The sequence below is a fragment of the Mytilus trossulus genome, chromosome 9 (assembly GCF_036588685.1).
Source record: "Mytilus trossulus isolate FHL-02 chromosome 9, PNRI_Mtr1.1.1.hap1, whole genome shotgun sequence".
Lineage (NCBI taxonomy): Eukaryota > Metazoa > Mollusca > Bivalvia > Mytilida > Mytilidae > Mytilus > Mytilus trossulus.
The window spans coordinates 33,435,339-33,448,272 of NC_086381.1; the positions used below are offsets into that span (position 1 = coordinate 33,435,339).

At 33.3% G+C, this 12,934-nt stretch overlaps 1 protein-coding gene across 3 annotated transcripts in view; it reads left to right on the forward strand.

The window, feature by feature from the left end:
* Positions 1 to 12,934, forward strand: part of LOC134685596 (uncharacterized) — a 92,450-nt gene that overhangs the window by 78,949 nt on the left and 567 nt on the right. The window contains exons 5-6 of one of the 3 annotated variants that reach the window (XM_063545492.1): positions 9,800 to 9,891; positions 12,110 to 12,368. In XM_063545492.1, coding sequence (XP_063401562.1) covers positions 9,800 to 9,891; positions 12,110 to 12,368 — 351 coding nt within the window. Of the gene's footprint in view, positions 1 to 385; positions 497 to 3,029; positions 3,297 to 3,868; positions 4,125 to 9,799; positions 9,892 to 12,109; positions 12,369 to 12,934 lie in introns of those variants that run through there. The other 2 variants (XM_063545489.1, XM_063545480.1) reach the window with 2 other exon arrangements.

Below are 12,934 nucleotides of genomic sequence, written 5' to 3' on the forward strand. Positions count from 1 at the left end.
TACGTGGTTTGAAGTCCAATAAGACAACTTTTTGTTTAGAGCAGGCACATGTATAAGCAATAGTTACGTGGTTTGAAGTCCAATAAGACAACTTTTTGTTTAGATCCAAGGACAAAGATGTCGTTCAAATGCATGATACATGCTCATTGTACGTAAACATATCTTTTTTATAATCAACTTCTTGTAAAACAATTTAGAAATGTCTAGCAAACTCTACTTTTTACAAGTTATACGATTTCACATTTTGATCTAGAGAGTATAGATAATTTAAACCAACATCGACCATAAATATTATTATGATTTAGTGCAGACATCCAAATGTACATTTCAGTATTTTCAGCAGTTCATACAGCCTTACTTCTTCAACTTTTCTTCTTTTTTGCAGGATCGTCGTCCAATTTTACAGGATGGTTTTGCAGTATGGAGGGAACCGGCTTGAAGTTGAAGAGAGATAATTGCTAAAGATCCATAACTTCAGTCATTACATTTCCTCTTTGTAATCCATTTTTTTCAGTTTAATTAACAAATAATAAAGACGTTTCTCATATTCTGTATGTTGTAAATTGAATTTAACTTTACCATGTTCTATAAAGTAGTTCTGTATTTGCAAATGATTTGGTAAATATAAACGAAAAAGTAAAAACCGTATATCGTAGAATGTTTAAACCTACTGACACGAATTAAAACACTATCCATGTGTATCAGAACAAGGTTGTTTTAATACTGACGTAAAAATGATATTCTAAATTAAAAGGAATAAAAACAAACAATAACTATGAAAGCCATGTTTCCGCGTTGCAACGTAGTATTATGGTCTATGTTGATGATTTTATAATTTCTAAGAAACTATTTAAAAAGTGTTTGCTGTTCAAATTTTTCACGAAGACTGGGCTTGAATCGGAGTGTTAGATAATAATAGTGATTGTATTTATCATTATGTTTTACTTCTAAACCAGAGATTTCAGCGAGGTCTAAAATGCATATAATTCTGTTTGGTCTTGTTTCAAAGACTGAAATTAAAAGAATGAAGCAGATGAACATTGGAATAAGTGACTGGTTTGGTTGAAACATATGGTAGCGTAACAAGATGAAGAAGTAGTAGTTATTTAAAGCTACTTTATAAATATATTTGAAGGGGATATAGTCACTTTTTTTCCCACAGTTTTATAATTTATGTTATAAAAGATTCTTATGAGGATAAATGCAAATTGTAATCAATAGTAATAAACGATAAAATTAACGCCATTTCCCAAAGAATACATATACAATGTTGTCTTATGTACAAAGGATGGAATAATATTGTGAAAATAATCTATTTTGAATATTATGAAACAGTTATGATTTTCGTCTTCTCCTCCAATTTAAAATTCCCTACGACGGCTTCATACACACTTGCATTACAGTTATTATTATAGCGTCCTCTAGCTGTAGAAAATAAGAATATTCTATATAAAAAAAGAAGATGTGGTATGAATGCCATTGAGACAACTATCCACAAAAATCCAAAATGACACAAACCTTTTACAACTATAGGTCACCGTACGGCCTTCAACAATGAGCAAAGCCCATACCGCATAGTCAGCTATAAAAGGCCCCGATAAGACAATGTGAAACAATTCAAACGAGAAAACTAACGGCCTTATTTATTTAAAAATATGAATCACTGAATTATCCAAAAACTTCACTTGCATATTCAAAAAAATGTTAAGAGCCAATCTGCCAGAAAACCATGCAAAACCGTCCGAATGCCACTTTGGCCAAATGAGTTCATATTTGGCACATTGGTGCACCTTAATGATATAAATAACCACACAAATTTTTAAAAAGGGAATACTCAGTCAAGATTTTACAAAAAAATAGCTTCAAAGTCGGTAGTTAAACATTTTGGAACACTAGATACTCTGGCTAGAAACCAAGTTGTCAACCCGGCTAATCCACCCAGCATCATTACAGAACCTACCAATGTCTTTTATGGCATTTCGTATAACAGGGATTTCTTTTTTCATTTGGGAGTAATTAAAAAGAGATGGCGTGTCATGATTGGAAAACAATTAATTGTTTCTGTTTTGTCTGAATAAAAAGACAGAATCCACCTAGAGAAGTTATTACTTGAGCTTGATAAAAGTCGGGTGGCTGCAGTAACTATAGCTAAACGCCTACGTATGCAGGATTTTCTCGCCGTGTTAAAGACCCAATGATAGTATAGGGCTTTTTGGTGCTTTTTAGTCTCGTTGTTGTCTCTTTGACACACTTCCCGTATCCATCCATTCTTAATTTTATTCAACATTCCTACTATGGTTTAATGTAAAATGTAGGTACTTTGAGAAAAAGATAGTCAACCATGTTTTGTCCCGTTACCCTTTTTTGTGTGTTAGCTTTTAGAGATCACTGAAGGGAAGTTCTTTTTCAGAAATGATTGAAGTCATATGTCCTAAAATGTTCCATGTACTGAATTATCGCCATTGACAATACTTGTAATGTTGCATGCTAGACGGATAAGGTACCCTTTCGGAACCTCTGATTTTGTTTCCTTGTGAGTGTGTTTAGCTTTCTTTGCTTGGGAGCACCATCTGTGTCACTGTTGCAGAACAAGGCATTATAAACTCAATCTTGTTATTGCTTTCGAAAACTTTGTTTTGATTGAATTCTAAAAAGTTGTTTTAGTATGCAAAATGGTTTGTGTTATTTCTTAGTCTATAATTGCTAGTTTGTGTACTAAATTATAATCCTGGTACCTTTGATAACTAATTATTATGAAAAATGGAAACGTTTTTTTATATTAATCTTTGAATCGCATACAAATAGTAGAAATATATTGCATTTGAAGAATGATCATAGAAGGGTGGGTGAGGGCCAAGGGAATATGGAAAATTATCTTGACCAAAACGAAAATAACTTATTCTGCATTACTAAATGTAGGAAATAGTTGTGTAGAAAATTAATATACCGGCCAAGCAACTAGCTGATGAAAATGAATTATAATTTAAAGAAAAACACATTAACTACATTTTCTTGACTACATATTTTAGAATCACAATCTCAAGAAATATTTGATGAGTTAAGGAAGACACAGAACGATGGGATGGAGCAAGGGTTTAACTTTGACCAAAGTCTGCTTCCACCGTATCTCAGAAGATCCCCTAAAGAAATACCAGGTGTTACAAGGTTGAAAATGAAACCTGGACCGCAGCCGAGTAGTTATCGGATGAAGCTCTACCTATTGCCACCCGGAAGTAAAATCCCAAAGCTTTCAAAAAATGATCCTATCATACAGACACACCAAGAACAAGGATATGGTAAGACTACAACCATTTGTCTTTTCTTTTAGGTGTTTTATAATTATAAATTGTATAAAAAAAAATGTTATATCTATTCTCATAGTTGCTTCAAGGCTTATGTTCGTTTTTTTTATTTGTTGTAAGATCAGAAGCGTACACGTCAATTAAACAGCTAACATAAAATATTCTAAGATATTGCAAGAATATCAAAGTATAATCGTATTCAAATTGATCACTTATTTGTAATTGTGCCAACTAGTAAAATTGTTTACTCTCAACAACATTATCAAAAAAATATAATAATAATACCATAAAATCCAGTGTTTGCCTTTGAACATCCATGTACATTCGCTCTACAGAAATCAATTATAATTGTAAAGGGAAAGTTGACAGTTACTTATTGCACACATCAGTAAAAATGCAATTGTTATAACTTTCGTAATACTCCGACTTCTTTAAATTTTCACGGCGTCCATGTGTTCTTTCATGTGTAACAAGGAACAAAACCAATTTGTATTATTCTTATAGAGAAGCTCTTAGATACTTTTTGATACACACATAATGTAAAACTTTCACTTTTGCTTTTACAGGATATCCAGCTAATCTGTATGTGGAGGGGAAGGTCAGAGTGTCATGGGATATAACTCTGTCAGAACAGCAATTTAAAGAGACAATCAGAGCGACATATCCAATTTTAAGGGATAAGGATTTTTCATTGGTCACCATTGACCAACAAAGATTGCCAAAACCAGTTCCGTTTAATCTTCAATATTTTAAACAAGTGAAATATAATGGAACTGTTTTCATTGTAATCAACGAGTAAAGGTCTCACAATTTGTTTTAAACAAATGAAATTAAAAAAACAATATTGTATATATTGTATAAATTGTATAAATGTTTAGATGACATGTGCAGTTGATTATGTTTTGGCCCTTTTTCCAGAAATGTTTTCGAGGATTAATAAAAGTTTCTATAAAAATAATTAGAAAAGTTATGATTTCTAGTTCAGACATATTGTTTAAACATATTGTATTTGACGAAAGCATATGGGTCATACACAAGTACATCGTATTTCAAGTCTTGTTCCTTAATGCTATATTAACAGCGGTATACTACTGTTGACTTAGTTTATAACAATAATATATTTGAGCTGACCATTCCAGAGCTTGAATTTCCTATAACGGTTTCCTTGATAGAGGGTTCCAAGTGGTGTAGTTGAAAATCCTTTGTAAATTATAGTCCCCATCACGAGTTGGTTGACCGTTGTGAAATATCTGTTTTATAGCGGACATGATCTTTATTTCGTAACTACAATCCCTTTTGAAATAATGTGACCTACCGAGTTAAATTTATTACCGGGTTTGTACTAACATGAGCAACCCAACGGGTGCCACATGTGGGGCAGGATCTGTTTACCCTTCCAGAGCACCTGAGATCACTCTCAGTTTTTAATGGGATTCGTGTTGTTCCGTCTTTAGTTTCCTATGTTGTGTTTAGTGTTCTATTGTTTATTTGTTTGTTTTCTTCATGTTTAGCCAATGCGTTTTCAGTTTATTTTCTACTTATGATTTTTAATGTCTCACTGGTATCTTCCTCCTCTCTATAATTTGTATGGACTATCCAATGGTTCAGGCAAATCATGGAATCCTTATCGTTCATAATATTCATAGCTTTGCCTTATAGTAAAACAATGTACATCTGATATTTTCTCTAGAATCGATGGCTTATATAAGTCACATATCAGGATGGGAACACTTGTATGTGATATGAATACAAAGTAGCACAGTAACAATGTTCTGTAGAAAATTCAAAACTAATATCTCAAAGACTTAATATACTACTAGTAACTTAAAACATCTGAAGAAAGTCTCATGATAAATTTATCATATGGATCAACTGTTCTTCTCTTCTTGCAAACTTTTTCCTTTATTCATATAATAACGCCTTCATAGAAAAGCTTCATAGGTAGACTGAAAAAACAAATATTAATTAATTTTACGTTTCGCTTCATATATTTGGTGTCATCTCACTACATATTTCAACATTTGACGACTTCTTTGAGCTCATCAATCCGATCTAACTTGAAATAAAGGATAACAAAGAGATGATTACAAATAAGTATGACTTATATATAAAAATGAATCAGACGCTGAAGTTCAGTGGAGAACAAAACTTTTGACAGAAAAAATTATTTCTGCTTTCCTATCGTGAATTTTCGATTTCTATGTACCAATTTTTCAGCAGCGTAATTATATAGAATATATATCTCCCAGTTTATACATCATATAATATTTGTGTTTTCTTTCATAAGGTTATTACAATGAAGTATTTAAAAAAAAAGTTAAACTAAGGGATCATTAGTAGTGGTAAAGTTAAAGTCGTCCTTCAAAATTATATGAACGCCATCATGCATGTATCACAGATGACCACTGACATGTTCCAACATTCGTATCTACAATTCCAGCGTCTTTTCCTTTATTATTATAATACCGAATGAAACTTGTCACTGAGTGTAAATCTTTCCATGAGGGTCTGGATGGGGGGGGGGTCTGTTATTCTGTAAACATTCAATTTTCACCCCTTTTTTTCTCTCTAATCTTCCCAAAAAATGTGCCCGTTATACTCTTATCTTCATTTTTAAGGGCATTATTCTTTAATCATTTAACCCCATCCAAACCCTCTTCCATAAGCGACAAGATGGACGACACAAACGTTATAAAATGGCAGAAGATACCTAAAAGACAATCAGAATCGAATAACATTTCTTAGTCAAACTGTTACTCCTTAACAATGTTTCTTCTTTTTTTCCTAATCCCTGATGGTTCTTAGAAATAAAAGATTGACCGTAGGGATCTGTACATTTCTTTTCTTGGTGAAGCGGTTTTTACCTCTTGTCCGGTTATCATTTTGGGTCAAATATTAGTGACGGTCTATGTTTCTTCCTGGTTTCCCATTTTAATGTTTTAACAATATTTGTGACATAGCAATGTGTTCGGCCTGTAAAGTTGTTGTTTACAAGTCTTGCTGCTCTTTTCTGTACCTATGCTATTGCCTTGATCTTGATGTTGGCTTATTGGATCCCATACTGTGCATGTATATTCAACTGCAGGTCTTACCATGAATACTGTGCTGAATGCAGCTGTTTTTACATGTTTTGTGCAGCATTTGAGGTTTCTGTGTATAAATCCCAAAGTTTCATAAGCTTTGCCAACTGTATTATACATGTGCTTATTCCAGGTGAAGTTCCTGTTGATTGTTAATCCTAGGTACATTGTATATATGATGCCTGTACCCACTCAGGAATATGACAGTTGTTATCCATTTGTTTTATGTGTTTGGGCTTTTGATTTTGCCATTCGATTAGGGGCCTTCCGTTTTGAATTTCCTCGGAGTTCAGTATTTTTGTGATTTAACTTGTTTTTCACTCAGTTACTTTGGTCAGTTAAATCACGATTCAAAATTGCATCATTGCAGATTTACTTCATCTCGGTTTATAAATTCCAGCCATTTAAAAAAAAACTTTTAGTAATACCGAAGTTCATAAATATCAATCCACAGCGTCCTTCAAATCAAAGCTTGCGATGGTTGTATTGAAATCAGAACTTTGGTCGGCCCATAACCAAGTGTGACCAGTGACTTGGTTTATACCTGATATTCAGTGGTTGTCGTTTGTTGATGTAGTTCATAAAGGGTTTCTCGTTTCTCGTTTTCTTTATAGATTACGGACCGTTGTTTTTTTCTGTTTAAATGGATTTACCCTTATCATTTTTTAGGCAGTTAAGCTGCCTTATGCGAGCACCCTAGATTTGTGTCCTACCCAATAAATGCTGAAATACCTGCCATTGTTATCATCTAGCTGATTTCTATGTTATTTATAACTTATTGGACTGTTATATGACCACAACATACTTATATGATCGTCGATTTTCCCAAAAGTTTTGAAGTTGCACATAGGAAGTAGAGCACATTAGAAATCTTTGTGTAGTTTATTATTTCCTGCGATTTTGGCTAAGATGTCAAAGAACAAATGTATGAAATATTTAATCGCCGAAAATCTCTAAAGACAAGTAGTTGAGATTTCCCAAATTGCAAAAGTTGTAGGAATATTGTTTGTCATCAATACGTAGTACAACGTCAGTAGTCTATTATATAATAAGTTCAACTGTTCATGCTGTTGGCGGCAATTTCAAATTAGAAGACGAAATTTTTAGATCTTTTCAATTTCTAGGCAGGGGTTCAAATTATCGGTGGTCCGAGGTCCGCGACCTTCCACTTTTGCACGCGGAAATTTGACTTGGTTTCTAGCTACGCCCGACGGAGTCACCTTCCACTTAAAGAAAATAAGAAATAACTTTGCAAACCTTTTCACAACAGTCTCCAAATAAACGATCTAAAATTTATTTTCATCATTATAATTCATGACAGCAATGTTTATTTTGTTCAACCGCTAGCTTTATTCAGAAAATCGCCGACAAAGAGTGTTTAAATTCGACTAAAATCGTATCTGATTGACAAAAACGACATTGTAAACACAATAAAATGGCTGCCGTGAAGACAAAATTTTACAATATCGGATCCGATTCCGGTAATTCCGGGTTTGGCGGTCAACTACAAAAAAATCCAGACAGGTGACAAAATACATTTATGCGTAGTAAATGAATATAAACACTAGAATTGAAAAGCAAAAGATATATGTTAAAGAAAGAAATGTTCAGCAGAAAATATTTTATACAGACACTCAAAACTAATACTTTTTGACAAATTCTAATGTCAAAATCCAATACAATGTGACAGCTGGGAACAGTATATCTAACAATATATATGTTCATGGTCACAGTATAAATTTTATTTATCAGTGATAAATGATACTAATGCATGTGAGATGCTCTTAAAGTATAAACAAATTAATGCAATTTTAAAGGGGTATTTTTTTCTCAATTTTGAAGGGTCAATTAACGTAGCTGGAAGTTTCCTACTTTATTTTCACAAATAATGCAACTATATTATATAATACCTGAATGCAAGCAAATCATATGATATATAAGTGGCGTCCTTAAGGCCACTCTATCCTCTCTTGTTTGATAACTTGGATACGGTAGAGATCCCCACCCCTAAACCATATTCCGGTATTCAGGTTTAGGACAATATAATAAATCAAATAAAATATAGGAGGAGTCCCTGGAGTCACCCACCCCCTCCTGTTTGAGAACTTGGAAACAGTTGAGATCCCCACCCCTTAACCATATGTATTCATGTTTGTGACAATATTAAAAATCAAATGAAATATAGGGAGAGTCGCTTGGGGTCACCCAACCCCTCCTGTTTTAGAATTTAAAAACGGCCCAGATCTCCAACCCTAAACCATATATATATTCATGTATGGGACAATATAACAAATCAGATGAAATAAAGGGGGAGTCCCTGGGCTCACGGTACACCCTCCTGTTTGAGAACTTGGAAATGGTCAAGAATCCTCACCCCTAAACCATATATACTCATGAATGGGACAATATAACAAATCAAATGAAATATAGGGGAAGTCCCTGTGGTGACCCCACCTCTCCTGTTTGAAAACTTGGAAACAGTTGAGATTCCAACTGTAAAATAATATATATTAATGTCTGGGCCAATATAGCTAATTGAAAGAAATAAAGGGGGAGTCCCTGGAGTCAACCTACCCCTTCCTGTTTGAGAACTTGAAAACCGTTGAGATCCCCACCCCTAAACCATATATATTTATGTATGGGACAAAATAACAAAATAGCAACATTGCCACAGTTTTCATGATTACATTTGCCTTGGTTTTTGATTAACTGCCTTCAACGCTTACAGCCCTTTGATTTGGTCTCTTTATAGCTTGCTGTTGGAGAGTTGTCTCGTTGGCACTCATACAATAATTATGTCATATCTTTATTATAAATTTATCTGCACAGTAGACGACTTTATGGATCAGATCAAAAAACAATATTATTTTGTGTAATTGAAAATAAAGACTTTAGATTAATTTGGAGATAGTTCACAAATTTATAAATTTAAAAATTCAAATAAAAGAAAGTTTTAACGAACATTGGTTCAGAATAGTTGATACGTATTTCGTATGAAAAAAAATGTCAGATTCATATTTGAATATATGCTATATTTTGTATAAAAATGTTAGATTCTGGGTATTTGCTAACATTAATTTATATATCTAGGTATACTTATGTATAGCATGTAAAGATATCCAAAGCACTAAAGTATATATAGATATGTGACTAGGCACAAACCATATTTGGGGGTATTCTTTAGTAGAGAAAACTTCCCACTTAACTCACTGTGTAACTCAATGATTGAGATGACAATACGAGTACCAATTTGATTCAGTCACGGACCTTCAATGTCCTTGGTGTCATCCAGTACAGTAAAATAAGTAAACAAATTTCTGACTTTAGATTGCGTTATAGTATAACAAACAATTACACAGGTTATTACCCTAATTGAACTATTGGCCATATTTAAATGATATAATATCTATTTTTCAGATGAAGACTTTCTGATTACCGAAGGAGTTGAAAAATTCAGGCAGAAAAAGTATAATCCAAAAACAAGACCAACGATTGAATTAGCTGATTATGTAGGTTTCATCTCGTTTGTCACAGCGCATTGCCATTTTATTGCTTGCAACTAATTCATGCATAAAGGCAAATTTCTTATGCGACTTGCATACAAGTGAGAGGTTAAGCTAGATTTAAACCCAGGTTGAAGCCACCATTATCTACATAGGAAAATGCCTGTACCAAGAGAGGAATATGAAATATAGTTCAGTATTTGTGTGATTTTTCTTTTTAATTAATTGCCTGATCTTCAAATTAAGGCCACTAAAAATAAGTTTTTCCATCAATATCAAAGCAAAAGGTGTTTGCATCAAATTCAAAGCAATAAGTTTTGTACTATAAATGATCAAATTTAAATATCAAAAGTGAATACTTGAAAATAAATATGAAATAGACCCCTTAACAGAGGCGGATTTAGGGGGGCCAGGGGGCCCGGGCACCCCTTTTTGGGAAAAAATTTGGTTGCTTATATAGGGAATCACTGAAGCGTGACTGGAGCGGGCCCCCTCTTAGGTCTGTCAGTGGGCCCCCCACTTATGACAATTTCTAAACCCGCCACTGCTTAACCATGGCATTAGGAAAGCTGCATTACATATCCAGATGTGCATATCACGTATGTGCCGGGTTTAAACTGCACTGGCCACTCGACCCTCTCCTTACCTTGAACAGTAGTGTACCAGTCCAATATAGGAATAAACCAAAACACAGTTGGAAGTGGCTTCGTGGACTCTTCAGATACGCACTAAGTACAAGAAACGTTTAGTCAAAAGACACGACCAATTTATTAAGATAATTGTTATACTTGATGATCAAGTGAGTTCCGATAGATTTGAAATTTAATCAGACTGATTAAACAAAGTACTGGGCTGCGTTCAATAACATAGCTGCTACGTAGTGCTACGTAGATTTTGACTATTGAACGTGTAGCTATAAACTAGCTGCTACATAGATATTGATAGAAGCTACGTAGCCACTACGTAGCTGCTACGATATTGAACTCAACCCTGATCTATTAGTACTCGCACTTACTAAAGGCTCAAACGGGAAAACCAACTGTTTAATCAATAAAAACACAAGAAATGAAAAACCCATCCTAAAACGACAACTACTGACCATCAGATTCCTGACTTAGGACTGGTGCAACAGGTTTAAAAGTTTGAACGTAACAACCTCCCCCCTTACCTGGAACAATATAGTGTAACACCACAATATAGAAAGACATCTCCATTTTGTTTTAAGATGTTTTATTATAATGATAAACATACATTAGATGCATATTAATCATGTCAATGTAAATACTCGGCCTCCTCACGTGGTGCTATCTTGTGATGTAATTTAAAATGTCGTTTCAAAAACACACCAATCGACCCCACGAACAAAAACTTTTATCAGGACATATCATTATTTATATGTTGTTGTTTTTTAAATTCAATCGGTATGATTCTAGTGTGTGTGTTCTTAATAATAAATTAGTTTAACTTTTAAATGAACTGGAATATGACCATTCAAAAAGAGAATGTTGTCTCATTGACAATCATACCACATCTTATTTCATATGACCATTTAAAAATGATCAATCATTTTTGTTATTTTTCCATGTGATGTGTCTCATTGTCAAAGTTAAAATACTGCTTGAACTTTTGTAATATTTTCCTTATTAAACTGTATATGCTCCCTTTTTAATTTAAATTCAAATTGGAAGAAATATTACAGTATATCAGTTTGTGACAGAATAAGGGTTTTTAGCCGGAATGCATGTCTATACATGCTACGATAAAATAATTGTTGTACATATTAAGGCATTGTTTGTCGTAAAGTTTTCACATAAACATCTTTTATGAGGAACCATTGTATACGTTGATAATTATGGTTGCATTATAATAATAGTATTTTTACTGGTATGGTACTTTACTTTCGGTATGTTAAGCATATATATAAAAAATAATAAATCGATGATTGATTGTTGCTAACTTCACTTTCAGTGGCGATTGTTTCAGGCTATTAGGCATTTCTATTACGCTTTCTCAAGCTTCAGCCTTCGGAAAAAATAAAACCACAATAGAATAATATTGTAATCTGTCTTATTTTAAAAAAAAATGCTTGATTTTATTTTCATATAATCTATATATTGTTTTTTTTTTTAAGATGGCGTCTCCAACGAATACCGTGATATATTTCTTTTAAACTTCAGAAATTAAATTGTGCATTCAAAAATAAAACGTGTTATATTCTTTACAGTATGAAGTTAGAGATGACAGCGTAATAAGGGATGGATACTGTATCTTAGCACCTGGAGCGCAGATAGCTGTAAACGAAATATGGCTCTATGGTATTCTTTCAACGCTATCAAAGCATAGGAAAGCACCGAAGGAAAAGGAGAAAGCTGGCTTTGACATTCTTAAAAGGTTAATCGATGGTTTCTATGAACCTTGGGATCTAGCTATAGATGGAGGAACAAAAGTATTTCAGGATTCGAAGATATTTAGAGCATTAAGAAGTAAGTAGAAAGTAGAGCTAGTGGATATAAAAACTGATGACGATGTGGTATAATTTCTATTGAGAAAACTCTTCACCTGAGACTGAATGACATAGAAATTTATAACTATATGTCACCGTACTGCTGTCAACAATGAGCAAAGCCAATAACACATAGTCAGCTATAATAGGCCCCGAAATGACTTATCAATTCGAACAAGAGAACAAACGGCCTTATCTATGTACAAAACTCAATATAAGATCTACGCGTGTCTAAAGTAATTTGTATCAATAAAAGGTAGTCCAAACAGAATTCAAGACCGTACCATATATAGTATTTGGTCAAACAAATATCAAGGTTGTTCTGCTTTTAGCAGAATAGAAGATCGGGTAGGTTAGAAGGTGAACGAATTTTTAACTATTTTTTTTTAGATAATTTGCAAAGACTAACAGTGAAATGTTTTAGATTTAAACGATGCCTAACCCGACAGAAGTGTATATCAATAAACATCCGAAAAAGCAGTTTTAAGTCTTTAATTAATTAAAAAGAGAAAAATATCAAATATTTATATCACTTTGATTATATTT